This window comes from Mollisia scopiformis (assembly GCF_001500285.1).
Source record: "Mollisia scopiformis unplaced genomic scaffold LY89scaffold_28, whole genome shotgun sequence".
NCBI classification, from domain to species: Eukaryota; Fungi; Ascomycota; class Leotiomycetes; order Helotiales; family Mollisiaceae; genus Mollisia; species Mollisia scopiformis.
This window is the reverse complement of record NW_017263608.1, coordinates 284,148-310,653: the sequence shown is the minus strand read 5'-3', so window position 1 is coordinate 310,653 and position 26,506 is coordinate 284,148. Positions and strand designations below refer to the sequence as shown.

General features: G+C 48.1%; 13 protein-coding genes across 13 annotated transcripts; 7 read left to right on the top strand and 6 right to left on the bottom strand.

Moving 5' to 3' along the window:
- Positions 1-303: 303 nt before the first annotated feature.
- LY89DRAFT_597510 (uncharacterized protein) lies at positions 304-2,421 on the bottom strand (the record flags this gene model as incomplete). Its single annotated transcript, XM_018209981.1, has 2 exons — positions 304-2,065; positions 2,111-2,421. 2 exons carry the CDS (start codon positions 2,419-2,421, stop codon positions 304-306), a joined length of 2,073 nt encoding a protein of 690 aa, XP_018063994.1.
- A 549-nt stretch (positions 2,422-2,970) lies between these two features.
- On the top strand, positions 2,971-4,124 carry LY89DRAFT_597775 (uncharacterized protein; the record flags this gene model as incomplete). The annotated part of the gene is made up of 2 exons (XM_018209993.1): positions 2,971-3,407; positions 3,467-4,124. The coding sequence occupies 2 exons, from the start codon at positions 2,971-2,973 to the stop codon at positions 4,122-4,124; spliced, it is 1,095 nt and encodes a 364-aa protein (XP_018063993.1).
- A 21-nt stretch (positions 4,125-4,145) lies between these two features.
- LY89DRAFT_274853 (uncharacterized protein) lies at positions 4,146-5,450 on the top strand. The gene has a single exon (XM_018206398.1). It carries the CDS (start codon positions 4,183-4,185, stop codon positions 5,350-5,352), a length of 1,170 nt encoding a protein of 389 aa, XP_018063992.1. The 5' UTR covers positions 4,146-4,182; the 3' UTR covers positions 5,353-5,450.
- Positions 5,451-5,474: 24 nt separating this feature from the next.
- On the top strand, positions 5,475-6,547 carry LY89DRAFT_690095 (uncharacterized protein; the record flags this gene model as incomplete). The annotated part of the gene is made up of 1 exon (XM_018216029.1): positions 5,475-6,547. A coding segment is annotated over exon 1 (709 nt), but the record flags the coding sequence as incomplete, so codon positions are not given.
- A 1,286-nt stretch (positions 6,548-7,833) lies between these two features.
- On the top strand, positions 7,834-9,832 carry LY89DRAFT_675804 (lysophospholipase-like protein; the record flags this gene model as incomplete). The annotated part of the gene is made up of 2 exons (XM_018213538.1): positions 7,834-7,888; positions 7,935-9,832. 2 exons carry the CDS (start codon positions 7,834-7,836, stop codon positions 9,830-9,832), a joined length of 1,953 nt encoding a protein of 650 aa, XP_018063990.1.
- Positions 9,833-10,177: 345 nt separating this feature from the next.
- LY89DRAFT_724065 (putative metacaspase) lies at positions 10,178-11,418 on the top strand. Its single transcript, XM_018218867.1, has 3 exons — positions 10,178-10,486; positions 10,540-11,175; positions 11,241-11,418. The coding sequence occupies exons 1-3, from the start codon at positions 10,286-10,288 to the stop codon at positions 11,343-11,345; spliced, it is 942 nt and encodes a 313-aa protein (XP_018063989.1). The 5' UTR covers positions 10,178-10,285; the 3' UTR covers positions 11,346-11,418.
- Positions 11,419-12,052: 634 nt separating this feature from the next.
- On the top strand, positions 12,053-13,454 carry LY89DRAFT_710985 (uncharacterized protein; the record flags this gene model as incomplete). The annotated part of the gene is made up of 5 exons (XM_018217876.1): positions 12,053-12,157; positions 12,209-12,308; positions 12,364-12,531; positions 12,599-13,303; positions 13,427-13,454. The coding sequence occupies exons 1-5, from the start codon at positions 12,139-12,141 to the stop codon at positions 13,452-13,454; spliced, it is 1,020 nt and encodes a 339-aa protein (XP_018063988.1). The 5' UTR covers positions 12,053-12,138.
- A 309-nt stretch (positions 13,455-13,763) lies between these two features.
- Positions 13,764-15,428, bottom strand: LY89DRAFT_701176 (uncharacterized protein; the record flags this gene model as incomplete). The annotated part of the gene is made up of 4 exons (XM_018217176.1): positions 13,764-14,478; positions 14,526-14,656; positions 14,720-15,033; positions 15,092-15,428. The coding sequence occupies 4 exons, from the start codon at positions 15,426-15,428 to the stop codon at positions 13,764-13,766; spliced, it is 1,497 nt and encodes a 498-aa protein (XP_018063987.1).
- Positions 15,429-16,080: 652 nt separating this feature from the next.
- On the bottom strand, positions 16,081-18,679 carry LY89DRAFT_274643 (uncharacterized protein). Its single transcript, XM_018206396.1, has 11 exons — positions 18,537-18,679; positions 18,320-18,484; positions 17,832-18,268; positions 17,604-17,777; positions 17,515-17,559; positions 17,385-17,454; positions 17,056-17,335; positions 16,901-17,000; positions 16,753-16,856; positions 16,351-16,704; positions 16,081-16,302 (listed from the first exon to the last, which is right to left on the bottom strand). The coding sequence occupies exons 2-10, from the start codon at positions 18,423-18,425 to the stop codon at positions 16,395-16,397; spliced, it is 1,626 nt and encodes a 541-aa protein (XP_018063986.1). The 5' UTR covers positions 18,426-18,484; positions 18,537-18,679; the 3' UTR covers positions 16,081-16,302; positions 16,351-16,394.
- On the bottom strand, positions 18,512-20,255 carry LY89DRAFT_274672 (uncharacterized protein). The gene is made up of 3 exons (XM_018206397.1): positions 18,812-20,255; positions 18,731-18,764; positions 18,512-18,680 (listed from the first exon to the last, which is right to left on the bottom strand). Exon 1 carries the CDS (start codon positions 20,215-20,217, stop codon positions 18,979-18,981), a length of 1,239 nt encoding a protein of 412 aa, XP_018063985.1. The 5' UTR covers positions 20,218-20,255; the 3' UTR covers positions 18,512-18,680; positions 18,731-18,764; positions 18,812-18,978.
- A 509-nt stretch (positions 20,256-20,764) lies between these two features.
- LY89DRAFT_787917 (NAD(P)-binding protein) lies at positions 20,765-21,810 on the top strand (the record flags this gene model as incomplete). The annotated part of the gene is made up of 3 exons (XM_018223118.1): positions 20,765-21,295; positions 21,354-21,576; positions 21,629-21,810. The coding sequence occupies 3 exons, from the start codon at positions 20,765-20,767 to the stop codon at positions 21,808-21,810; spliced, it is 936 nt and encodes a 311-aa protein (XP_018063984.1).
- Positions 21,811-22,110: 300 nt separating this feature from the next.
- LY89DRAFT_274530 (uncharacterized protein) lies at positions 22,111-23,455 on the bottom strand. Its single transcript, XM_018206395.1, has 2 exons — positions 23,142-23,455; positions 22,111-23,067 (listed from the first exon to the last, which is right to left on the bottom strand). The coding sequence occupies exons 1-2, from the start codon at positions 23,326-23,328 to the stop codon at positions 22,403-22,405; spliced, it is 852 nt and encodes a 283-aa protein (XP_018063983.1). The 5' UTR covers positions 23,329-23,455; the 3' UTR covers positions 22,111-22,402.
- Positions 23,456-25,438: 1,983 nt separating this feature from the next.
- LY89DRAFT_701173 (NAD(P)-binding protein) lies at positions 25,439-26,429 on the bottom strand (the record flags this gene model as incomplete). Its single annotated transcript, XM_018217175.1, has 3 exons — positions 25,439-25,611; positions 25,661-26,347; positions 26,399-26,429. 3 exons carry the CDS (start codon positions 26,427-26,429, stop codon positions 25,439-25,441), a joined length of 891 nt encoding a protein of 296 aa, XP_018063982.1.
- Between the last annotated feature and the right edge of the window lie 77 nt (positions 26,430-26,506).

Genomic DNA, 26,506 nt, shown 5'->3' with positions numbered 1-26,506 from the left:
CATGTTTGATATCTCAGAGCCTTTGTCTGTGTAACTGACTCGTCCTCTAAATGACAACACAACCATCTCGACGGTGCTTCAGCATGACTTACGCGACTCTTCGCCCGCGTGCCTTCTCTCGTGCTCCAACGCACTTAGCTGTCATGATGAATCTGGTATAAACTATAATGTCTGGAGCCTTCAGGATGTGCGTGCAGGGATATATCAGGTATATTGCCCGTGCCTTAGCACTTCAGATTTGTTCGTAGATTGCGAATCTGAATACCGTTTGCTTGACGAGGGGCTTGAAATGAAGCATCCACTTCAGCCACGTCCGGTCAGAATGTAATCTGATTTCACACATTTTGGAGTCCAGAGATCGTCTTCGTTTGGTTGCCAAGGATTGAATCCTCGACCCGGCGGCCTGAATGTACGGTTGTTGGGTGGGTCATCAAAGGCGAATAGCTCATCAAACACTGACAGCCTGCCACCAGGTCTTCCGCCTGGGGGTCCACCATGACCGGGCTCACGCCTTGGTGGCCCACGACCGCCGCCACGGCCACCTCGGAATGGAATCATGGGCCACATCGGGATAAAGCAGCTCTCGTCCCAAGCACATCGCTGTTCACATCGAACCCATTCACCAGCCCAACCTAGCCAAGCCATAAGCTGCTCGATACCCTCTGTCCATCGAGACACCTCATTCTTGAATTGTGTTGGGACTTCTGGCTTCGAGGTTTCCTTGATTGGAACATTGAAGTTAGCTTCCCAAAGACCCTCAACTGCCAGACCAACATCGACCAAGACCGAGCAAATTCCACCTGTAGTTTCTTCGACCGACCACTGCAGCAACGATTCTTCGGGACCGAGAGATATCCCTTCCTCTGGATCTAGCAACCGCGTGAACTGGTATCGACAGCGAGAATATGTTGTTTTGAACAAACTAGAGTCTCTGGTCCAGATATTGTCGTTAGCATCGTCGTCTGGGTACTCCAAAAATGGTAAGAGGAATGAATGAGTTTCATCGCGAACATCAATCATCCAATCTCTCACACTAGTTAAATTGGTGATAGTGACGTTTTCGAATCTCTCAAGCGTATTTAGGAAGCGGAAAAGACTGCTTCCGTAAGTCTGGACGATATCGTTTGTCATAGTCGACCAATCAATGCCGCTACAATTGGCAGGTGAGTCTGATGATAGATCTCTGAGGACCCTCTCTGAGTTCACCCTCATGATCGATGCGTCTGAGGGAGTAATGCTATCCAGAGTGTGGTATCTCCGCCTTCGGGTCAAGGATTCCATAGCCTTTGCTCTAGATCCAGATTTTCCTGGCCCAGTCCAAAGGCCGTCTTTCGTCAAATTCAGCGACTTCTGCTCTTCTTGTGCTCTTGGAAGAGCCTGGCTGAGAAAGTCTGGACCGTAGTAACTCAGAAAGCCGCAACTCATGGGCTTTACATGCGTCTCTGGACGGCCAGGCCCATCTCCGTTCGAGCCGTAGTGGGTAGTTGCACTTGAATACCAAGCCCAAGCCTGACTATGGAAGAACGGTTCCCGAATCCATGGTGGGTTGTTGACGGGAGGCACTGGCGGATTTGCAGGATCGGTAGCTCTATCAGAACGAGTTGGCGAAGGAGGTAGAGGGTAGTATGAAGTTAATGTCGAGTCGTCCTGAGCCTTCACTATGACCTCTTCGTCCTGTTTAGGGAGCAGTGGGGCAGTGATGTTGAGATGCGAGATGAGCCGGATCGAAGGACTGCTGAAGTTACACCAAATCATTTCGAATCCAGCATTCATCCTCACAATCCCTTCATAACCCCATCCAGGACCGCCCAGCTTCTGTTCTTGGAACCAGTCGCAAAGTCCCGTAGCCCGAGCATATTCTTCCCACAATCCGCGGAAGCCATTACCGGGTCTAGATGGTCCGCTTGTGTTTCCCCATATGTGGAGGTTCTGCGAATCGAGTTGGCCGGTACCGAAGAGTGTCGCAGACTCTCCATCGAAGTATATACATTTGACTCGGCGTGTGGTTTGATAGGTGAGCATGTGTGAATCTCGACTGCTGCCCATGATTCCGTAAGACATGCCACTATACAGGTTAGCAGATTTAATAGACTACGAAAGAAGGACTTACATGTCGAAAGCAAACCACTCTGGACTTGGAGGGACATCACCATCTCGACGCCCATGATAAAGTTTCGTGAAGGGTGGGATCTCGCAAGGTACTAAGCTATGGCCATTCGGAAAGAAGGTATTTGGCCATTGCTGGAGGAGTCCATAGGCAGATGCGAAGTAATGAGGTGCTTCAGAGGAGTAGTTGAACTTCCATTGACTTGCGCTTCGGGCTTCACTTGTTGCTTCTAGTAGAGGTTGCTGTTGAGAAGCTGAAGCGATCGAAGGCAATAAGGCATGTCCAAAGACCGCACAAAACCTAAATAACCTCATCTTGAATATGATATTGCAGATGCCGGCTGCATAAGCAGTCGAAAAATGCTATGGTAGCCATAAGTTTCGTTATCTTCGCTGTGCTACAGATAGGACGCGTCAGCGATAAGGTTTGAAAGCGGTTCAGGCCGAATTATAGTCAGCACGTGACTCGGACTTTATTGTCCAAAATCTTGTCGCGACTTCAAGCATCTTCAATATGATTGCATGTTGTGACCTACAGCTGTTCTATGTTTGAAACTCTTATGAATTTTCTCACGTTGTTTAGCTTGTGACTCTTATTACCGTTCTTCAATCTTTTGATCATGCAAGAGACCTGTTCCAGTCTCGTGCATCTAGGCTGCCGAGACCCCGGAAAGCCTTAGCAAAGCCTTGCACTTCCAATGCTGTGCACAGCATGCTGCGTTGTCACTATGTAGTCATGCGTGAGGCTCGAGGTTGAACCAGATTGCACAGCCTCAGCTACAGCCTCACCATCTCAACCTTCTTTCGTTCTGTGCCTTTCTTTCGTCCCTTATTGCTACTGCTACTAAACATCTTTGCTTCAAAATGCCAATTGGTGTCGGCTCTGTTGGCGATATAATCAGCATCTGTCTTTTGGCAAAAGATTTGGTTGAAGCTCTGAACAGCAGCAGAGGCGCTGCCGCCGAATATCAGGAAATCGTGCGAGAGTTGTGGGGCCTTGAGCGAGCCTTATTACAAGTTGATCTTCTCTCAAGGACTCACAATAGCTCTCCTGAGATTAATGCTCTTCATGAGACTGCACGGCGAGCTGCCGAAGACTGTGGCGTGGGCATTGCTGGCTTTTTGAAGAAGGTGAAGAAGTATCAACCAAGTCTTCGCGAGAGTGGATCTGGGAGCGTCTTGCGTGACGCATCTAGGAAAATCCAGTGGCAGTTGATGCAAAGCAATGATGTGTCCAAATTCAGAGCAGAGATTGGCGCTCAAAGTCAGTCTATAAGTATGTTGTTGGCGACTATGAGTGTGTGAGTCTCCACGCTACTGAGAGCTTATATGATATGTGCTGACAGTCTGCGATGTCTAGGAGAACACTGGTAGTCAGTGATGTAAAGCTCAATGCTCGTCTCACCAGCTCCGAAAGTAAAATCGACGACGAGATGCAGAAACAGACCGTGATTGTGGCAGAAGTACGCGACCGATTGAAGGAAAACAACACGCTCATATCAGCTGTGGCTACGAAAGTGACAGATGCTCTACGATTCGAATGGTTCCGTCAATTAGGTTCAGAGCTGAAAAGTATGATGAACAGGATTTTCCGAACGAATGTGGCAACCTTTGAAGCAGTTGTTGCTATTCAGCGTGTGCTTCCCAGTCACCTGGAGCGGTCGATGTTTCGAGACCCTTTCATCCTAGAAGATGCCATTGGCAGGATATCGCCTGTACACATGGATTTCATCAATTCTTGGGAGGCATTTGACGCTATTCTGCGATTGCGTTTCCAGGATGTCCAGGGCTTCAAGAAAGTCCGAAACAATGAATACATTCTCCAAGAACATACGACAAAGAGGGAGATCAAGCGTACACGTCGATGGGATTTGGCATTCATGCCAGGCCAACGGATAGATATGAGCTTGGTCTTCGTGAAGAAGGAGGCGGAAGAGGCTGAAGAGATTCAGTCAACCTCGTGTCCGAATTGTCGTGCAACTTCGGATAAGTCCCAAGACTCAGATATTCAATGGTAGGATTGATGATCTGGACGTCAGAGCACAAGCTGATGTGTGTAACAGTGATGAATGTGGGATGTGGTATCGACGCATCACCGAATTTATGGACGTGGATCCGCCTCCATCTGTTAGAGTCCACACTACACGGCCGGCCGAGAAGGTCAAATTTGGACACAACGCATTCTCGGGCTTTACATTTGGACCAAAACCTGCCAGCAAGTTTCCTCCTGTCTCTACTAAACGAAAACTCGATTGCATTGAGCTGGAAGAGGACGACATCGCACACTTCAAACGCGTGCGCCTCATCACATCGAAAGAGCGTGTGAAATTCATTCCTGGCCCATTTCGAGAAGTTAAAATAGCTGGGAAGGACCTTTCTTTTGCTGCAGCGGAACGCCACAGAGCAGCGGAGTCAGATGCTTGGGAAGCTTTCCGTACAAATCAATCAACTCTTGGCTCATCACATCCAAACACCATCCTCAGCCTTGGAAATCTGACCCGCACGCTGCGCAATATTGGCAAGAGCTCGGGTGCGGAAGATATCTTGCAAAAGACATTAGGAGACGAGGAATCTACACTCGTGGAGAAAGATCCCGCATCCCTTAGAGTTCTTCTAGGCAGTCTTATGGTCGCTTTGGTTGATCAGAAGAAATTTGATGCTGCTGAGGAACTCTGGACGAGGGCGAGCGATTTGTTTGTGTCAAGAGCCTCCGCCGAGGAACAAGCAGCTTTAATTCGAGATCTTGAACTTGCTCATCCTTTTCGTCAAAGCGTACTTGCAGTGGCTGACCAGCAGCCTAATCAGAGAAAAGCATGGACGATAGACGATCTACCCAGTAGTTTCCCAGAACTACGGTCTCCATACACATTGCCAAAGACAATACCAAAGCCAGAGCCGGAGCCAGTGTCGAAGCCAACACTGTGGCCCACTCCAAAGATATCATGGCAAATGCCAATGACACCAGAGACATATTCCCGCTGGCATATGGACGTGGCACGTGGGAGGTTTCTGCGGACGCCAGTCTCGGCACGACTTCCATCACCAGCAAAATCACACTCAGATGACCACTTTGCTGCTGAGAATGGCTTTCCTTGGTCTGACTTCGTTCGAACTTTTGTGGTCGAACCATCGTCAGCCGCATGCGCAGACTCCTCTGCTACACAAAACCTTTTCAACACACGTCACTACTGTGGCAGGGCTAGCTCTTTTTTGGCCTTTTTGGCGCTGACCAGCACGTGTGGTTGAGGAGGAGGCCAGCCCGGGAACGCTAGTCTTCCTTAGCACTATACTCAACTGGGTCTAGTTTATCATGTGACGCTTCCCATATATTGTGGTCGCGCACTCTTAGAATAACAAAAACTCTTCTCCCACTCTTAGTTTTTACAGTGATATGCTTTCGAATGCTTTTTATGATGTTTTAAACCTATTCTACTACTGCGAATAGTGGTCTGCTTCGTGCAGTGCCCACTTGTTGTTGTTTTGGTTGTTTTTGCGTACTGCTAGCTCATGTTCTTACCCCCTCTACACTACACAGGCACGGCTTCCTCACAAGCTTCTCGTGATCAGGAATCACAATCCGGTGACGACATTGCTCTTGAGATTGACCCTCTTTGGTATGACTTCTTTCCCGATACTGAAGCCGAACCATCGTCAACCCTCTACGCAGAGTTCTCTGCTACAAAGTGTTTTTGTAGCACCACGCATTACTACACGGGCACGGCTTCCAAGCTTCTCCCGCTCACCTCACAGCCTGCTCCCGGTCAGGAAATGTCTTACGAAGAACTGAAATACACCGCATACTTGGACCGATCGGACGAAGAAAGCAGCAAGAAAGACTACGTGAAATGGTCTAAAACTTCGATACTTGGCATGCACCACTACATGACCATAGACGACACGCCAGCGGCGTGGAGGGCCTATTATAGGCACAGAAACTACCTCAAATCCTGGAACTTTCCGTCTGACCGTGCTTCAGTACAATATGAAGATGAGGATGAAATTGACCCCACTTACTACAAGCACCCGCAATCTACTCCCCATCACTACTTGGATATCAGACTTGGGCCAGGAGAGGATCTGTTCGACATTGCGCCCGTGGAAGAAGATGGGCATCGGGACGACGCCCCTGAAGAACATGATATCATCGCAGAGGCATCTTATCTAGCGACAAATTTTGATTTTCCAATCCTTGAGCTTCTACCTGCTGATAGCCTAAAATAATAAACATTTTCAGAGGCCCAAGTAGCCCTTGTAACAAAATACGCACACTAAACCTGTGTGAAGCTCTGGATAAATAAAATTACCTTCGGGGAGCTCGTTCAACCTACTTGTGTAGCTTGATATGAAGGATAATTTTTTCTGTTGAACAGAAATCAAAAGTGGACAATACCACGCAAATCAACGATCTTGAGGCAATGGCAAGAGCCTCTGAGAGACCAGAGCAACGCTTCAAAAACGAAATGAATACCGAGTAGAGAGTACGGAGTATTTTGATATATCAAATTATGCCCCAGAGAGAGCCTTACAAAGTACGCGGACTTGCAGAGAGAGCCTGAGAAGCTGAATTGTGGATTGGTAGGCTTTCCGCGTCCTCTTGTGCCATCCAAATCTATTCCTTCATGTGAAAAGACTGAAAATTGAGACGAAAGACACAACTTTTCAATGGAAAAAGTGGAATTAAGATCAGCTTAAAACGGAGAGATAGCGAGAAGGATTCCTAGATGGGTATGTGACACGCCAACATGTTCTTGATTAACCCAAATCGGAGTTTTTGCGCGTGTGGTGCAGGTTTCACATTTCCGACGATGCCGGCCGTTGTGGCTTTTCGCCCTACGCCTCGCTCGTATTTCGTCATCGTTCAACGGTTCCACGACAGACAATGGGAGCCGATCATAGTATGCAGACTTGACGAATAAGTCTCATCGCCCTCTGTATCAAAGATACAAGAGTATGAGGATGGGAAACCACGGAGGTTATGGAAAATCCGACCTCTTGGTATTGCATAAATTAATGTTCCTTCTTTCCTCCGAGGCGGTATTGATCTCCGCCCGCTGCAGCTAAATGTGCAGCCACAGCCGGCGCACGCGATTGCCACAGGGATCTTAACTCGAAACAGCTAAAGCTCGTCCGACCACCTTGCGCAAACCTTCTCCTTGAGGCTGAGCATTTCATAAGATATGCATAAATCCATTTATCTTTAGCCCTCCGAAGGCTTGGGACTTTGCTTGGGTAAGAACTTAACTCAACGACGGACGAGTGAGAGTCAGAACCGCGAGATCCGACTGCTCAGCACTGCTCAACGCCTCGGACCCTGGACCGCGAAGGATGTACGAAGTAAGAGCTGAACCGCAGACGACTCTGACGTGATTTCTCATCGGCCGCCTGAGTGAGGAGGATCGTTATATCAAACACTTCCTTCCATCTCCTATGGTATCTTATCATCCGAAGTCTCTCGCTTGCATCGCATCATAACCATTTTGTCCTATTGTCCACTCATCTAGCAGCCAGATCGCCGCTAGCTTGTCCCTGCCGATCTCCCGCCCAGACCGACATCCGAGACTCCAAGAGACTACTGCGTCATATTACAAGCACAAAACGTCTATCTCATAGTGTCGGAGCATTGTTCAAATACGAACCTCTGCCCCTGTTGTATTTTCTTTTCGTTGTCACTAATATTTGGTTAAACACTTCTTTTGGTCGGCGTGGAGTTGGATATCAAATTCCATCATGAAGGTTCTTGCTCCCGCACTCGCCTCTCTCGCAACTTTCACTTTATGTAATGGTTCGTTTCAAATACCCCTCACAGAGGCCAAGCTGACAATATGTAGCAAATGTAGTTGCTATTCCTAGGCATTCATCTGCAGAAACATACGCTGTTGATGCTCTGGCTGCTCCATTAGCTGCCATCAAACGTGGACTGCCAAATTCGCCTTCAGGAGGATATTCTCCAGCTTCCGTACCATGTCCCGCAAATAGACCGACAATCAGAAATGCAGATTCACTGTCCGCAAATGAGACAGCATGGCTCGAATTGCGGAGAAACGCCACAGTCGATCCTATGATTTCGTGGCTTTCGAGGATGAATATTTCGGGTTTTGATGCTTCTACATACATCAACGGTATCCGAAATAATGCGACAGCCCTACCAAATATTGGCCTCGCAGTATCAGGTGGAGGATATCGCGCTTTGATGAATGGTGCTGGATTCTTGGCTGCTGCGGACAACCGAACCAGCAACGCCACCAACACAGGTCAAATCGGTGGACTACTTCAAGCATCAACATACGTTGCCGGTCTTTCCGGAGGTGGATGGCTTGTGGGGTCCATTTATACGAACAATTTTAGCTCAGTGGAGGATCTGAGAGACGGAAGTAAAGGCTCGGATGTCTGGCATTTTAGCAATAATATCCTCGAGGGACCTGACGGAGATGGAATTCAACTTCTTAGCACGGCCGACTACTGGACTACTCTTGCAAATGAGGTCAGTTCGAAGGAGGATGCTGGCTTCAATACCTCTATCACCGATTACTGGGGTCGTGCTTTGTCCTTCCAGTTGGTCAATGCTACCGATGGCGGTCCAGCATACACATTCTCTTCGATTGCACTTCAGGAGAACTTTGCGAGCGGCTCTATTCCCATGCCCTTCCTCGTGTCAGATAGTCGTGCTCCATATACGACTATTGTGTCGTTGAACTCCACTGTTTTCGAATTCAGTCCATTTGAGCTCGGTTCTTGGGATCCAACTACCTATGCTTTTGCACCACTCCAGTACATTGGATCAAACTTCTCTGCTGGTGTCGTTCCGTCGGATGAAGAGTGCATTGAGGGGTTCGACCAGGCCGGCTTCGTGATGGGCACATCTTCGACGCTTTTTAATGAGGTTTTGATTGAGCTCAATGCGTCATCTGTCCCCACCGTCGTGCAGAATGTTCTGAATAGCATTCTTAGTGACATTGGTTTCGATAACAATGATATTGCCCAATATCAACCCAACCCATTCTATCACTTCAACAACGCTACGAACCGAAACGCAAACTCCACCGAGCTGACCTTGGTTGACGGAGGTGAAGATGGACAAAACATCCCTCTTTACCCTCTCATCCAGCCCATACGACAGGTCGACGTTATCTTCGCCGTCGATTCATCAGCAGACACTGACAATCACTGGCCCAACGGAACCTCGCTCGTAGCAACTTACCAGCGATCCCTCAACGCAACCGTCGAAAACGGCACCGCATTCCCATCCATCCCAGATCAAAACACCTTCGTGAATCTCGGCCTCAACAACCACCCCACCTTCTTCGGCTGCAACACCAGCAACTTGACCGGACCCGCTCCCCTCATCGTCTACATCCCCAACGCACCCTACATCACACAATCCAACGTCTCGACCTATGATCTCGAATACATCGACACGCAACGAAACCTCATCATCCAGAACGGATACGAGGTCGCTACGCTCGCGAACGCGACGCTGGATAGTCAGTGGCCGACCTGCATGGCGTGCGCTGTGCTCAGTAGGAGTTTTGAGAAGACAGGGACAACTGTACCGACGGCTTGTCAGCAGTGCTTTGATAGGTATTGTTGGAATGGAACTGTGGATTCGAGCACGCCTGGCTCGTATGAGCCGACGTTTAAGGTAGGGGAGATTTCTGGGGCGGGCAATGTGAGGGTTGGGACTCTGGTTTCGGTTGCTGCTGTTATTGTCGCTATGCTTTTGGTATAGATGATGGCTAACGGAGATTTGGTTATGATTGCATGATTTGGTTGCATATATCGGCAGGGTTGGGTTCGGTGTTGGATGGAATTTTGGTACCTGCATAGCGGGGTCGACGGTCACGTCTTCCCACATAAATCTCAAAAGCAATATTCAACATTCATATTGCCGCATTTCACTCACTTGACGATACTTTGCTTTTCCAGTCACCTCATTTTCGAGTGAATAATATAAAGTTTCAACTGTGATTCACGACTTGTATCAGCCGTAGTCTCAAAACTAGCCCCACATTCTGACTAAGAATGACGATCCTCACCGACGTTCCTCTTTCCCCGCCCTCTTCCCGCTCCTCCCCTCCTCCATCTAATCTCATCAACAGTCTTGGCTCTTTTCTCCTTATCAGATTCTCTCACGTTACTTACAATTATTTACCTTCACTCTCATCTCTGACATTCAACAACAATGTCCGGCGGCCCAAAGAAATCCCTCCTCATCGGCATCAACTATACCGGGAGTCAAAACGAACTCCGCGGCTGCCACCAAGATGTCGAAAACGTAGCCGAATTCCTAAGTTACAGGGGCTATTCAGATGACCCGCGCTCGCAGGTCATCTTAAGAGACGATATGCCAGATCAATATTACCCCAGTGGTCACAACATCTTGGTACATCCCTCCCTCTTTCTACAGAAGTCAGCTGACTGACCTCCAAAACACAGGCAGCAATAGACTGGCTAGTCTCCGAACCAGGAACAACCAATTTCTTCCACTACTCAGGCCACGGCGGACAAGTCCAAGATCCAACTGGTAATCACCCCTCCGGCCTCCTAGACACCATCTGTCCCGTCGACTTCCGCGAAAGAGGCCAACTCGACTCCGATGTCCTGCACCAACACCTCGTCTCCCGCCTCCCACCCTCATCAACCCTCTTCGTAATCCTCGACTGCTGCCACTCCGGCTCGGCCCTCGAGCTCCCCTTCGTCTACCGCTCCGACGACGACGGCAACATCTCCTTAATGGACAACCTAAAAACCGGGGTCCACCTCCTGGGCGAAGCCAACGATTTGTTCGCTGGCGGCTTTAGCTTCAACAAGTTAGCCGAAGCGAAAGATCTGTATGCCGGCGCGACGAGTTTCTTCCGCTCGTTCAAGCATATGGGCGAGGAGCAGGGGGATGGCCTGGCTGAGGGCGATTATGCGGCGTATGAGAGGGAGCATAAGATGGTTACGATGTTTAGTGGGTGTAGGGATGATCAGACGAGTGCGGATGCTAATATTGGGGGGATGAGCGAGGGGGCGATGAGTTGGGCGTTTTTGGAGACTATGAAGAGGATTCCGAATCCGACATATTTGCAGGTGAGTATTCTTTTTCTTCCGTCGTTGCATGGAAATGGAAGAGAATGTGACTGACGAGGTTACAGACATTGACAGATACGAGATATTGCTTGAGACAGTCAAACTACACCCAAGTCCCGCAACTGAGTATCGGTCTCGAGATCAACCTTGAGCAGCCACTTGCTATCTGAGATTTTGGGGTGATCGAAGGACGAGATGAAATGTTAGACATAGAAGAAATAGCTACGAAAAGTCATTCATGCGTTCTATTCCTCAAATTCGTTCTTGTCAAATTATGGTAATTAGTGCTTCCCCAAGTAAAGAAAGTAACTAGTGTTGCGCAAGAGATTGGGAGGTAGTTTTCAACATTTATAGAACTCATCTGAAGTTTCAGAAGACCGCACTCTCTCTCGGGGACAAGATGACCCGAACAAGCTTCCCCAACGAATAATCCCAAAAGCTCCAGCGCTCAATACTTACCAATATATTGCTGCCTAGTGAAGTATACTCTGGCAACTTCCCAGGTACAGAGAAAGGATATAGGAGCAAGAAATCAAAACCATTGTATGATGGTACGCGTAACCATATCTATAAATCTCAAATGCTTGGCAGAGTTGTTGTCCTGTTCGAGTTTAGCGGCTGCTTGGGGATCGACAGGGCAAAAGTCTTGGCGTTTTTATTCTCCTATTTGGGGTAAGCGCTACATGGGTCTTGGGGTAGCGAATTGAAGGGTATATGTCCTGCGTGGTGAGTCTTTGAATATTAATAGGAGGGAGAGAGTTTAAGTATGCTTTCTTTCTTCATTGAGTGAATTTTTTTCCGGACTTGACGATTTTTCTTTTGAGGAGGAGACACGGAGATTGGGCCTTCAGAAGCACGACGAGACATCATACATTTTGCGATTTGTATACATATTCTATCATTCATTATCCATCTTGAACGAACTGTCTTTGCAAGAAATCTCGAGTCGTCACTGCTTCCAAGATGGCAGCTGGAGAGCCTAGTAAGAACACCAGATCTTAAAGCATAGCATGGCCACTGACACACCCTCCAGTTCTGTACAGCTTGTACGTCTACGCTCCCAACAAAGGGGCACCGATATTCTTTGCAATAGCGTACGCCATCTCAGCCATCTTCCACATCTGGCAGTGTTAGTAAGTATACCATCCCCAAACAACTCAAATCAACCTGCCTAATCCGCACCATCAGTCGATACAAAGCCTTCAAGCTAATCGGCCTCCATCCCCTCTGTGCAGTGATGTTCACAGCCGGCTACGCATTGCGCGAATACGGCGCATACAACTACATCTACCTCACCACCACGAAACTCCCTCTCATCATCTTCGTCCTCAGCCAAGTCTTCATCTACGTTTGTCCGTAAGTCCCGACCCCTCCACCATAAGAACCCTCGCCAGTATCAACTAACCAAACCATCTCCCTCCAGACCCCTCCTCGAACTAGCCAACTACCGCGTCCTCGCCCGCCTCTTCTACTACATCCCCTACTGCGCGCCCCTCCCGGCGAACAAAATCCTCACCACATTCGGCGCTCTGATGATGCTCGTCGAAACCCTGAATTCTCTCGGCGTAGCACTAGCCGCTAACTCCTCCTCATCTACAACACAGCAAGCGCTCGGAAGTCATTTAACGATCGCAGCGCTGTCAATCCAGTTTGTCGTTATCATTATCTTCGTGTGTCTAGCTTCCATCTTCCACCTAAGGTGCAAGAGGGAAAGGGTCCAGGTCACGGCGGTGTATACGTTGTTGTTTACGCTGTATGTGAGTATGGCGCTCATCCTGGTACGGTGTGTATACCGACTGGTGGAACATACGGGGAATACGAAGATTGATATCTCCAACATCGATGAAAGGAGGACATTGAGTTCGATAGTCAGATATGAGGTCTTTTTTTATATCTTCGAAGCGACGCTGATGCTGCTTAACTCGATATTGTGGAATGTCTGGAATCCGTGCCGGTACTTGGCGCCGGATAATAGGGTTTCGCTCGCGAGGGATGGGTCGGAGCTCATGGGGACGGAGGACAAGGATGAGAGGTCTGTGGTGGAGAAGATGGGGAATGTGTTGACGTTTGGGATTTTGTTTCGGCGGAAGAAGGGTGGCAAGCAGGTGAAGGGGAAGGATGAGAGGTCGTTGGTGGAGAAGACGGTGAATGTGGCGACGTTTGGGGTTTTGTGTAGGAGGAAGAGGCTGAGCCCGCGGTTTGAGGAGCTGGGTGAGTATCCAGATGCTGCACGGAGTCGGGATGGTTCTAGGTTGCGGGTGCTTGGTCAGGACAAGTGACAAGTGCAGAATTACGACAGGTAAGCCTTCTGACTGTTGATTAAAGAGGCTCGATAGAGGAAGAGGTTTCAGACATGGTTGGCGTAGCCTATTTAATTGTAAGAACTGTATCCTCATCATGAGAGGGTCTTGTACTTTAGTTTGGTTGCATCAAAATAGAAGGGAGATGCACACTTACACCGCAATATTACAAGTAGCTTCCGTCTATTCTCTTGTAATGTCTTGCATCGTCCCATCGAACGCTGATCGGTCGGAGCCATCTTCACTTCACTCACCCTTTCACTCCCATGTTTCATGAAACTAAAACCTTCATCGGCAGCGGCTAGTATCCACAGCGATCTGTGTCGTAAACACATACGGCCTGTCAAAACAAGCATCCCAATCCGTCTTTCCCGACCCCCAAAATGACTCCAGAACACGCTTCGCCATCAGTGGGACGTAGGTACCGACATCGCGACTCAGTTCTGGCAGCTGCTTCGAAACAAAAGCTCGGGTAGCTAAGTCCTCATGAATGGCTTGCACTCCAAGTAAGACTAGAGGCCAAATCATGAAGCGTTTGATCTTTTGTGATGCTAGCCCCTGATCTAGAAGTAAATGTAGATGACGGCCATGTGCGGAGCAGCTGGCTTGCAGTAAAGCCGTCGTGGGGAGAACGGATAAGCTTTGTAGGGACAGGATACAGTATAATACTATGGATGCTTGGTATACCTTGCCTATGAGCAACCAGTCAGCTTTAGACGAGAATTTGGAATTTGCCCATTCTTCTGGCGAGAAATCATGGATTCTCTCCAGTATATTGTAGGCCTCTTGCGAGAGGTCATTGATCTCCTTCGTCTCACATGCAGTGGCTCGCATCCGAAGATGATTGATCTTGATAATCTGGGCGAACAATGTAAAAGGGCACATCATGAATGGGGATGCCGCATCGCTGTACTGTTTTTGCAAGAATTCGATTTCGTCCAGCTGCGAACTGGTCATAGTGAGGTCTGATGCTGGACATGTTGTATTCGCGATCACCGCAACACTGTGAGAGATCAGCAATGTACATCCGCGACGGGCCTTGATACGTACAACCACAGGCAAATGAGCAGCGGCTCTAGACTCCACGATGTAGCAAGTACTTTATAGCCACCCCGTAGCGCTATCATTTTGTGAAGTCCGTCCAGATGACATCTCCAGTTAAGCGAGGTGCCCATTTGGACCTGGGATCAGACATGAATTAAGATGACGCTTTGCAGCTGTTGTTTGAAGGGATATTGACTTACATCGGTGAGCAAAAGGGTCATTACACTGACAAGAACAAGATCATCCAACTGCCCATCTTTCACATCGAGGCGCCTGTTGAGGGAGCGTACGGAAAGGCCCCAGTAGAGGTAGAATTTTTGAGCCAGGGCCTTCGAGGAGGATTCACTCCTCGTTCGGTTGATGCGGTGACTGAGGGTCATGCATATCATCCCAAATAGCAAGTAGTCTGGGCGTGTTGCTGCCACTTTGAGATGTGTGGCCGAGATTGGGTATATATGAGGATTTGGTCCCAATTCTTGGATTGGGAGGAGGTCTTGATATATACAAGAATTGACTATCCAGTTGAAGTCAGTTCATCACTTTAAAGAGGGACTTCTCGAGTATCAACTTGCAGTACTGTGCAGCTTGCCCAATTATATGAGCCTCTGTCAGGATCTCGAACTGGGGTATCAACAAGCCTTTCTTCGTCGTCGCTAGCTTTGTGGTTCTGGTAGTCTTCATTTCGTTCCGATTATTGTCCATGACATCGGAAGCAGTCCTCTTTCGTACTCGATGGCGAGATGTGATTCGCCCAGGTATGAGCCACTTGAATTTTGTTGGTTTGACATCACTGTATCCCGGACATTCGATACCAGACAAAAAGCACCTCCTGCACGCAGGCTCGGTGAAATCACAGACCAAACACAGTCGACGACATTCCCAGCAGTGGCGTTTTCTGTGTCTATCCATATTGGACGTAAGATTTTGTTTGCCGAAGAACTTTCAAGAACTGAAAGAAAAGTGTTGATGTGTTGTTTGCATTGTGTTACATCCGAAGATGGAGGTCAAGTTAAGGAGAACTGCGCCACAATCGCTAATCCTAATCTGGTATCGCTGCGCAGTATCAAAACAGCCTCTTCTTCTACGAAAAATTCTGGACAACTTTGAAGTTTGTTCCTTTTTTGGGTTCATTTTTTATTTCCATTATTGATGAAACCTTTCTCGAAGGCTCGAGTTCATGGCAAGGTCTAAAGGTGATCCCAAGGTGGATTGCCCACCCACCACCTCTTCCCGTCAGCAAGCAAGCGCGAACGAAGATCCTTGACCATTTCCCATTCTGTTGGCGACCAAAATAGCTCTGTATGCTCCCAGCCCTCCATTATCTCCAGGATCTCTCTGAAAGCCTCGTCGGCAGTCTTCATTTTCTCCTCCACAATTGGTTTATCTACTCTCCTCACTGCTTTCAAGCTCCAAATTTCCATGTCTAGTTCGTTCTTCCGCCTTATCAGGGAATGAACCTTTTCCAAAATGTTCGCAGACGTCAGATCTGCAAGCCATGACCGCTCGCTCAAGAGCGGATGATCTTTACCTGGTTTGCCAAGCACCGACGGAGGAGCAACAATGAGGATATCTTCATAGAATCGCGGGATAGGAATGACTTTGCGACACAGGCGGACTTCATTGCAAGTCACCTCAATACTCAAAGTGCTGCTTAGTACTGAGACTTTGCATACACAGTACGCAAGGTAGTGAGCTCCTTCCCCTTCAGCAACTTCAACAAGTTGAAAGTCGTTGGTGGGAAACAGCGAGAGGTCGACTTGCACGGCGCTAATCTTCTCGTATGCTATAATACGGTTAGAGTTGCGCAATTCATCTAAGGCACCTAACATACATCGTGGCATAGACATATGTTTACCGTCCCATTTGCCATCCAGATCATCGTTTGCGTATTTGGCAATGCCTGAATGAAAGATTCATCATTGCGACTTTTTCCTTTTCGGGATGCAATTTAATTGCGAAACTCTTTTCTTTCGTTACCACTCTATCTGAGAAGAGAAGATCGTCTTTCTGGATAAGGTAGGTAAAAGTACCTGCCCGATGGACCGGTGTGGTGTTAACCACAGGACCATCGTCGAGAAGCAGACCATAGTGTCGTGGGCTCGATTCAGCAATGCAGAGATCACTGCGATGGGACTTCTCAATGCCATACACGACTGCACCTTGAGCAGTCGCTGTATGACCCCACCTGGAGAATCATGTGAACCAATGCTTTCAAGAATGCAAGGAAACTTACCGAAGCCAAGGGCGGTGAAGCTTGATGTTCTTTGAGCGCATGACCAGATCTATTTCGTTTTGAAGATGTAGGACATCGGAATAATCCCCAACTAGCAAGATGTTCTCCCAAGTCAGTTTGGACTTCAGCTTTTTGTGAGAGTATCTACCGTTATGCGATCATTTCCTTCATTGGTTTGTTGTATCTGCCCCTCGATGAGATTTATAATTGACGTCACCCAAGAATTCATAAATGATTTCAGTTCTTTACTGAGAAGTGTCAATTCATTTCAATCACATTTGTCATTGGTGATCAAGCTCTCACCTCGTGATCTTAAGCTCACCGGCAACGACGTTGTCAGCACAGCTCAGATGATGCAATGGAGGGGGCAAATCGATGTGAAAAGTTTTGTCGTCACTTGGGCGGCATCTAAGTTTCTGGTCAAATCTCTCCGCTAGCTGCCTCATGCCTTTAGGCCATGTCTCCTTTGCTCTGAAGCACTGGTCATAACGCGGGTCCAGTCGTCGAAAACACCGCTCGCCTATGACTCCTTGGAGCCACTTCTCGAAATTCTGATAGATGTGTTTGCCACCTCCCTGTGTAACTATATTCCCAGTGAGAATTTGCAAATAGAGAATGAATTTGGTCCTTACTCTTCAATTCATTGATAGCCTCTATTTGTAAAGTGGGCTCTAAACATTTGATTCTGTAGGTAGTCGACTCCTAGGGTGTGACAGGAATCAGCGTTCATGGCATCAACACAGAATCAGGAAGGGTTCGTACCACGATGTCATAACCACAGTCGCAGAAAATGAAGCACTCTCCTTGCTAGAACTCGTTAGACTGAAACTGTAAGGTGCCTTCCAAATCACCTTGAAGCTTTCATTTCCTTGCTGCTCTCTCATGTTTCGTATCGACCAAATCGCTGCCGCGTCGGACTCGGCAACAATGATTGTATCCCCCAAGGACGGAAAGCTTTCGTTATTGAAGCCAGCTTCTCTCACTGCTCGGAAAAGAGAATTCTCGCCCTTGTATGACCATTGTTGCTGCGAATATTAGCCAACAAACACTGGAACTGTTTGGATCGAAGTGATACTTGCTGCAGGCGTAGTGATAACGATGTCAACAGCGACTTGAGCTAGATGACCGCCCATATAGGCTAGCTCTTCGAACACAACATGGAAAACTTGGCGAAAGTAATCCGAAACCATGTCTTGAGCATCCTTCCAACTGTGTTCAGGATATCCCCTCGCTCGGAGCACAGCTTCAAAGCGAAGGTCGGATGCTCCATCCAGAAAATCGGATATCCGGCCTAACATATGTTCCTTTGACGATATGTCCAAGTCCAATTTCGTTCTAGTGTACACAATTGCATCTTCACTGACGCTAAAGCCCCACTGTTGTTGCGACATGTCAGCCGTTGGGGAATACGAGATGGCACTGGGAACTCTTGATGACAGCCCTGCTGGCCACTTCTCTACAACTTCCAATTCGTCGAGATTGGCGATGTCTGTCTGAGTAAGACCAAACGCTACAGCTTTGATCATATTTAGAAGTATTCAACGTTGGTATTGAGAGATTTGCCGACCAGTATCAATCGTGCCATAGTCAATAGCAATCACAAGACGGTCTCGGGATGGTGCCGACGAAGTTTGTTGCACTGCCGACGTTGATGAGATTGCCGGTTGCGACATCTCAACAAGATCTTTGTGTCTACCTTGTAAAATTTGGTGGAGATACAGCAAAGAATTATCTTTTGTGATGTCAGCGATAGCTCCCGAAGCGCTCGAGGCTGGAGGGTATACAGATGGCCGCCAATGCTTGATTATGGGCTTGCAATGCTCCTTGAACAAGACAGGTCAATTGACACGGGGGATTACTTAAGGTTCAGACTTTTCGAACGGAGACTTGAAGAATCGTTCCTGATTCAAAAGACAAAGTGAAAGCTTCTGTCGAACTTTCAGCCCCAAGCCACGCGGGTAGAGAGCCAGTAACCTACGGCACACAACGCCACCCGTCAAGTGGATTTGTTACTAGAGACGTCTCAGCTTTAGCGCATATTGGTTATGATTGACCTCGCCTCGCAATTCACGGTCTTGAAGAACATTCTTTGGCTTCAAGTTTCGAGATACTTCGTATCAGCTCAATAAAATTACGGTGCCCAAACGCGGGTTCCCGTTCCTCCATTCTTCCAACTCTGGCACAAAAACAGCTGGAATGCGAGGAGCAGAAGTTCATTCGATGTTGTCAATCCTCTACGTGCACTCCCCACCTCTCCATTCTCTCTCTACCAAAAGTAACATCAAGTACCACTTTGGTGAACTCGTTGACCTCTTCTGGTGAAACATCCGTAAACAACCTCTCCGCATCCGCCATCTGCATCAATCCAACATGTACCTCCGAGCATAATTTTTCCCAAGCCATGGCCGAAGGAGCTTCCCAGACTCCATGTCGAGTTGTGTACATCACTCCACCTTGACACGGAGGCGCTCCTCCTCGCTGAAGCGCGAGAAACACCACTTGTATACCAGATCCCACAACCCAAGTGCGTCGTACGCTCTCTGCAACGACCCAGGAGTACCAGATGAGCTCATTTGTTGGAGAGACGTAGGAAGGTCTAACTCTCGTCTGTTCTAAAGTTTGTGAGATGATGGTGCCACCTAAGCATGGCGCATGACTGGACTGGTCAAGCATGTCGCGCATCCAGCGGTCCAGTACCGGAATATGCGATTCTCCCAAGTGGCGTAGTCGGATGTCTCCATCGTAGAGACAGATGAACTGATAGATCAGTAGCGCCTGGACACGAGCTACGTGTGCAAGAGTATCAAGGGCTGAACCGCTGCTATTTTCGTCTATCGAAGATTTCGCAGAATCCATTTGAGACTCGGCTACCAACTGCGTAGCTCGATTTTCAATAATTTGAAGTACGAGCCCTTCGTTGGATGTAGTCTTGTGAAGATAGCATGATAGAGCTGTATACGCATCTTGAATACTCCGGGGAAAGCGAGTCTGATATAGCCGTTTGTGGATAAAGGGATTTGTTCCTTTCTCGATCCATTGCATCAGCCATCGACGGATAGCAGTGACAAAGCGTTTCGAGTCCGCGATGACCGAAAGACACTGATTTTCCCGCGGAAACCGAACTTTCCAAGTTTCTAGAGAAGCAAACCAACTTGTGGCAAGGCGGTCATCTATGAGGCCTTCACCGGATGCAGGAAGATCTACTTCGATATTGCCAGTTCCGCGAGTCTGAAGGATCGAAGAATTGACAGGCAATTCTAAAGCATTTTCAACAGGAGCTTCAGGCTCTACTACCGGTGTTTCATTGTCATCTTCCAGAAGGACGAAGCGAGTCGGCCTCGCTGGAGGATACGTGCATTCGATGCCTCGTGTCCTGCACCTGAGACAACGTGGCGTCTGCTTTCCGCATTTCCGTTTTGCCTTCCCACAAGCATCGCAAGCTTTTGTTTCCAAGGCTTTAACCATGCTGAGGTGAAAGTCGGATTTGCGGATGAAGATGGACGAGATTCATCAAGTTGTTTGCTGAATTATTCAGCATTTTTGGGTCGTTGACATGCGGGCGCTAACCACTTTGGGAACATGTCCGCAGCTCTCCGCTCAACTTCCTCGCTCGCTACCCCTAAATTGGAGACTTGACGCAAAATACGACTATAATAGGAAGCTTGGTAAGCGCACAAGCAATCCCCGCTTCTCCTTTTGGGTGGAAGCTATCCAACTTGATCCTCGCTTGCCGCTGAACTGGAGCTTTTCAAGGATCGCACCTTCAATATCCTCGAGATAATGTACTGCAGCAGGGCGATTTTTACCTGACAGACGTCTTCCAGTTCTCGATTTCTATTGCGGGAAAATTTAGATTCGGAGACACTCCTCGGTATGGTTTGTAATGCAGACGTCTTTGGTATAAATCTGTCAATATGTCCTCTACTTTCCTAGTATTCAGTCCTTCAGACTAGACAATCATTCCTCATTTCCAACACACAATTTCAAGTCAATTCACTTCCACAAATCAGCCATGAATCCAGAATTTGTTGATCAACTTTTCAAGACCCTCCTTCATACCGAAGTCACCAAGAAAGTCCACCGAGACGTCTACCCCGCCATCTCCCCTTCCCGACCCGAACTCAGCCAAGCAGGAAAAGTCGTCCTCATCACTGGAGGCGGGACTGGTGTCGGTTTCTCCTCTGCACGATCCTTCGTCCGAGCCGCAGCTGACACGGTCATCATCCTTGGACGTCGAGTTGAAGTCCTGGAAACAGCTGTTTCCGCCCTCGAGAAAGAGGCAAAGGTTACCGGCACTAACACAAAGATCATTAGTCGTGTTTGCGATGCTACCAACTTGACTGAGGTTAATGAGTTCTGGAAGGACCTTGCGGAGAAAGGTATCATTGTTGATGTATATATTGCCAATGCCGCCAAATTCACAGAGCCGAAGCCTATACTCGAGCTTGGTGCAGATGAGGTTTGGTCGCAGATGGAGGTCAATGCCAAATCTCCTCTGTACTTTGTCGAGAAGTTCTATTCTCAACCGAGTGAAAAGCAGAAGGTGACTACTACCTCTCTCTAACCTTCATATGGCCATGACTGACCACTTCTTATCATAGTTCCTCGTGAACGTCACAAGTGCAGTCATCCACATGACAGCCGTTCTAATGGTCGCCGAGCGTCCTGCATACGTCCTTTCGAAGATGACTGGCACAATGCTATTCCAACTCATCGCTCTACACGTTCCACCAGAGAAGATGCAAATTGTTACCATTCATCCTGGAGTGGTGTATGCTGATGGATGGAAGGCAATGGGATTCACGCCTGAGAGATTTGATACTGGTGAGATACAAAAAGTTCCCTATGCTGAGAAAATGTACTGACAACATTGTAGATGAGCTTTGTGGCTCATTCGCTGTGTGGGCCGCATCTAAACAGGCGGAATTTCTGCATGGCCGCTTCGTCTGGACCTCGTGGGATGTGGATGAGCTGGCTACGGGCGAAAATCGCAAAAGGATTGACTCAGATCCTGAGTATCTGCGAGCTTCGATTGTTGGAGCTAATGGTGGGGTATAGCTTTTCATCTATACATTCCGATATTACTGCCTCGATTAGATCGGACATGAAAGACTTTGATGCAGAAAAGGCGTTGTTTCGTTTTGTGCGGAGTAGACTAGTTACTGCACAACAACTTATTGTCCATCGTAGAGAAATGGATGGATCACGTGGAATAGTCTAGCATGCACTAGCGCTCTATTCCTGACTATAAGAGCTCAGCTTCTACCATTAGAAATAAACAACTTCTTTCCCCCGTACGATTCCACTTCAACCTACCTTTCTATCATCCTTCGTTGCCTAAGCAGACATACAGGAGCTAGTCAAGCAGTACATTCAAACTAAACAGAGAACAAAATGCATTTCAGCCACCTCAACACTTAATGGCGCAGGTCAGAATGGTTGGTGAGGTCTGTAAGTATTCATCTACACCCCGAAGCATATCACCATGGTCCATGCCGTTGCCCTCTATGTTAACGTATTTATATTTCGCATGCTAAATCCATCGCTCAGCACAAAGGACCAATGCAATCTCAAACCTCATGCCATATCTGCTCTAACTTTCCAGTCGAGCCAAGAAGCCCTCATACGCTCTCATAAATGTTCTCCTCTGCTAAGCCCCGAATAGGCTCGCAATCCTCCCAACTTCACGTGACCTCTCCATCTGCAAAGCAACCTTCTCAACCTCCTCCTCGGGCATCTCTTCATTCCACACCAAACTAGCAACAACCGCTAGCTTTCCAATCGCACTAACTAGCAACGCAAAGGCACTCCCTCTCGCTTTATACATAAAAGCACCCGCGAAACTCCCCGCAAACAAGGTAATCAAAAACGCAATCCTCCGATTTCTCTGCCTGTTCTTCCTCTGAAAGATCTTTTTATCGACGAAGATGTCGACATAAGCTGCAGTCGCCATCGCGGTAGTGATTTCGGTGATCTTGAGACCGCGCGCCATTGCTACCTGGGCGCCGGATGAGAAGGCGAGTAAGGACAAGACGGCTAGGGCTTGTGGACCTTGGTCAGGGACGGGAGATGGGCCAGTATACTGGACTGTGGAGGCGCCGAAGACCATTATAGTTTGTAGGATGGAGGAGAGGAGGAGCCACCAGCGCTTTCGCGGGCCGATGTGATTTCCTAGTTGTCCTGCGAGAGAGACGCCAAGGATGAAGAGAGAGAGGGATACCCCGATGTTGGAGATTGAGAAGATGGTAGAGAGCCTTGCGACGCCAACGGCGAAGAGGACTGTGTTTCCGGTTTGGTTGGATGCAAAGCAATGGTCTGCCGGAGAATGTTAGAGCTAAAGGATGAATTGAATGAATAGTTAGATACGGAGGAAAGAAAAGAGGTCTGACAGTCTGGAAATGACGTCGCATCTTGAATTCCTATACCAAATGATAGGACTAGAAGTTGACATTCGAGCAGTAAATCATCTTTCACGGGCGCATTGAGGAAGCTCCTTAGCCGTGTCAGACGATTCCGTGGTGGTGGTAGGGCCGATTCCGTGCTCGATGGCGTAGGGAGAGACAATTGATCTGCCATTTGCGTTCTGAGGTTCAATTTTGATGGTATAGGAAGTCTGCCGCTAAATTTATTTTGCAGTAGATTGAAAAAAAGAGCAACTCATTCAATAATGGGATGAACGACGGTGAGAAGTTAGGAGTGAAAGGAAGTGTTTGCCAAGTTTCTTGTGAACAGCACTTCTCTTGTCATGCAGGACGGGAATCCGGCATCAACCAAACAACCTGTCTGGTCAATTGACAAGAAGCTAATAATATTGATGCATGTGGATTGGTGTCAAGTTGAGCAAAATCCTAGGGGAAAGCGGTCGGCGACCCACCACACTCTAGCCCTCAAGACGATAACCGTACGAGCTTCCCCGAGATCTGCTGCGAATTTCGTAAGAGAGTCAACTCCGCAAAATTCGACAACATCAAGAACAAGATGGACAAGGAATCCAATTGCTTCCTCTGAATCGCCTTCGATAGAAGGACAGCATGACACAATGGATCCCACCATTTCGAATTGCGCTCGACCACAATTCTCGAAAAGCCTGGACTGGCGGTATCGAAGCTCATCGGGTACCGGCGAAGCCAACCAGACTTGGGAATCCCAATACCACCACACCAACATAAGAAATGCGAAGTCGGCCTGCTGCCGCCAATCAACGACAAATCCATTGACACAGAAAATCTAGCCCAGCATGCACTGCATGGCCAGTGTCGGCGTACCAAACTGACTCACAGCTTAGTGTACGGCGACCTGTTCAGACGAGCAAAACATTTCGCCGTACTGAGAATTTCCGAGCGCTGACCATGAACGAGCCCGAGAGCGCATTGTGGCGACAGGCATCTTGACTTGGGCTTGCCCGCGATGGACGTGGCATGATGCTGAGACTGTCGGTGACTTCAATTGAAGTTCCAGACTTCCAGAATGTGAGAAAATCAATTGGAAAAGATTCGAGGATAACTAGAAAGCAAGGAAATGGACAGAGGAAATAATGAGAAAGAAAGAGGAAGTTTGAAGGACGTTGAAGTTGACTTATATTACACGATGCTGCCCGTAGCCAACCAGAGGTCTAGGAGAGAATTGCGCAATTTTCACGTGATTTGATATTATTTGAGGCAATTCCATGACTGATACATACAAGAAGAGGAAAAACAGCCGATGAGATGTCCTCTGATGTTAGAAGTTTATATATTGGACCCTTTTCATTTTACATTCCACGAGAAGGTCAGCATCAGGTGACAGGACCTGTGATACCTATCTGCAGACCTCGACTTCTGACCATCGTGACAATACTTATAGGTACAGTATCATACATGCATACTCAAACCCCAAAAAGTTTAACAGGACACCAATATGCGGCTCTCCACAATAAAATCTTTCGTCCAATCTCCAGCTGATATCCCAAGATTCGTCAAGAGCTCCGCCTGATATCACTTAATATCCTCGGTTGATGCTCGACCAATTGTCTGCAAGAACTCAACATCTTCATCTGGGAATCGCTGGCAGAATCTTAGACGAAAGTGCCGATGCGGGACCTGCATACGGAGATATATACACAAAATTTCCAACCTTCTTCTCATCTGAAATTTCCTTTGCACCAGAATCCACCACCATGTATCTATCAATTCGCCTCCTAACCCTTTACCTATCATTCTCTCTCAGTTCTGCACTCGCAATAGATAAACCATGCAACGCCACCAGTGATGCATGTATAGGTACTCTTCTCCCGTTTCTCCTCTTTCCTCACTGTCTAAATTAATGAGCAATGCAGATGCGATTGACTCGAATACCTGCCTAGCAGAGTTCCTTCGAAGCGGGAATAATACGTTGATATTGAATTGCTTGCAAGGGGGCGAGAGTCCGATGACGCCTGTTGCTAAGGTGAGTTATCTGAGTTTTGGGGGTTGGGATGGGAAAATGGGTGCTGATTCGAGGGTAGATTTGTAGTTGTCTTGGATGTTTTGGGGAACCGGTTTCGAGTTGGATATCGAGTAATAAGTTCTGTTAGGTTGGAGTGGTGGATGATTGATGATGGAACTGGGAGAGATGCTGAGAATTGTAGAATAAACATATTGGGGGAAAGGGTGGTGTATTCCTAATAAGGTCAATGAAGAAGAAGGTTATTGGTATACCGAATGGTATCTTAAAGGACCATCCTCATCTTGAGTTTGTCTCCCTCGACAACCTCTTTCTCTTTGCTCAAGAACTCCTCCATGTCCCAACAACAATCCACATACCGACCCGCGAGCCAGTCCCGCTTTTTAGATGTCAGGAAGACCATCGCGTCAGCTGCAATTTCAGGCGTATCGGTAAATACTACAAAACGGTTTAGCACGCATCTTCAAGAGATATCAAAGAAACCTACCACGATACATATGTTCCGGCATATTCTCCCCAAGCTCCGTCCTCGTCCCACACGGATGCACAGCATAAGCCAACAGCCCCTGGTCCTGATAATCCACCATCAAAAATTCCGTAAACCTCAACAGCGCAAACTTCGACCCCTGATACCCACTCGCTCCCGGCCCCAACCCATGAGCCCCCGCACTCGTGACATTAACAATAGTCTTCTGCCCGCTTTTCAACAGCAACGGCATAAACGCCTTGGAGACATGATACGTCCCCCCAACATTAATCTCGTAATTCCGCCACCACCCCTTTGGATCCGTGTCCGCAACCGGTACCCAATCCCCCAGATACCCCGCGTTATTGATCAGCACATCCAGCTTCCCAAACTCCTTCTCGACGACTTTCGCTGCTTTCTCGACGCTGGCATAGTCTGCTACATCGAGCTCGAGTTTTAGCACCTTGGGCGCGGGCTTGGATGCTGCTTTGGCTGCGGATTGTATTTCCTGCTCCAAGGTCCCGAAATCTGAGCGTGCGCCGAGAGCTATTCCTGCGGCGCCAGCGCGGGCAAATGAGATGGCTGTTGCGCGTCCGACGCCTTTCGATGCCCCGGTTACGAGGACATAGTGGTTTGTGTGGTCGGATTGGGTGGTGGGGTCGATGAAAGGGTATGTGTCGTGGTGTCTTGTAGAGACGAATTGAAAGCCTGTTAGTTGCTTGTTAGTGAGAGGGAGAGATGGGGGAGAAGGGAGCTTACCGTTGTTGACTGGGACTGGTGGGTAAGACATTTTGGATGGATATCACTTGATGATTTGCAGAAGGAGATAGAATAGGGCAGAAGAGAAAATGACAGAGGAAAGCTTGA

Bases quoted from the DNA above. Each gene is read 5' to 3' on its own strand.
- LY89DRAFT_274853 (XM_018206398.1), top strand. From the start codon at position 4,183: ATGTGGTATCGACGCATCACCGAATTTATGGACGTGGATCCGCCTCCA.
- LY89DRAFT_724065 (XM_018218867.1), top strand. From the start codon at position 10,286: ATGTCCGGCGGCCCAAAGAAATCCCTCCTCATCGGCATCAACTATACC. The intron at 10,487-10,539 runs GTACATCCCTCC...TCCAAAACACAG, and splicing joins CCAGTGGTCACAACATCTTG to GCAGCAATAGACTGGCTAGT. The intron at 11,176-11,240 runs GTGAGTATTCTT...ACGAGGTTACAG, and splicing joins CGAATCCGACATATTTGCAG to ACATTGACAGATACGAGATA.
- LY89DRAFT_274643 (XM_018206396.1), bottom strand. From the start codon at position 18,425: ATGTCGCAACCGGCAATCTCATCAACGTCGGCAGTGCAACAAACTTCG. The intron at 18,269-18,319 runs GTCGGCAAATCT...ATATGATCAAAG, and splicing joins CTATGGCACGATTGATACTG to CTGTAGCGTTTGGTCTTACT. The intron at 17,001-17,055 runs GTGAGAGCTTGA...GACACTTCTCAG, and splicing joins GGTGAGCTTAAGATCACGAG to TAAAGAACTGAAATCATTTA.
- LY89DRAFT_274672 (XM_018206397.1), bottom strand. From the start codon at position 20,217: ATGGTTAAAGCCTTGGAAACAAAAGCTTGCGATGCTTGTGGGAAGGCA.
- LY89DRAFT_274530 (XM_018206395.1), bottom strand. From the start codon at position 23,328: ATGGCAGATCAATTGTCTCTCCCTACGCCATCGAGCACGGAATCGGCC. The intron at 23,068-23,141 runs GTCAGACCTCTT...ATTCTCCGGCAG, and splicing joins TGCGACGTCATTTCCAGACT to ACCATTGCTTTGCATCCAAC.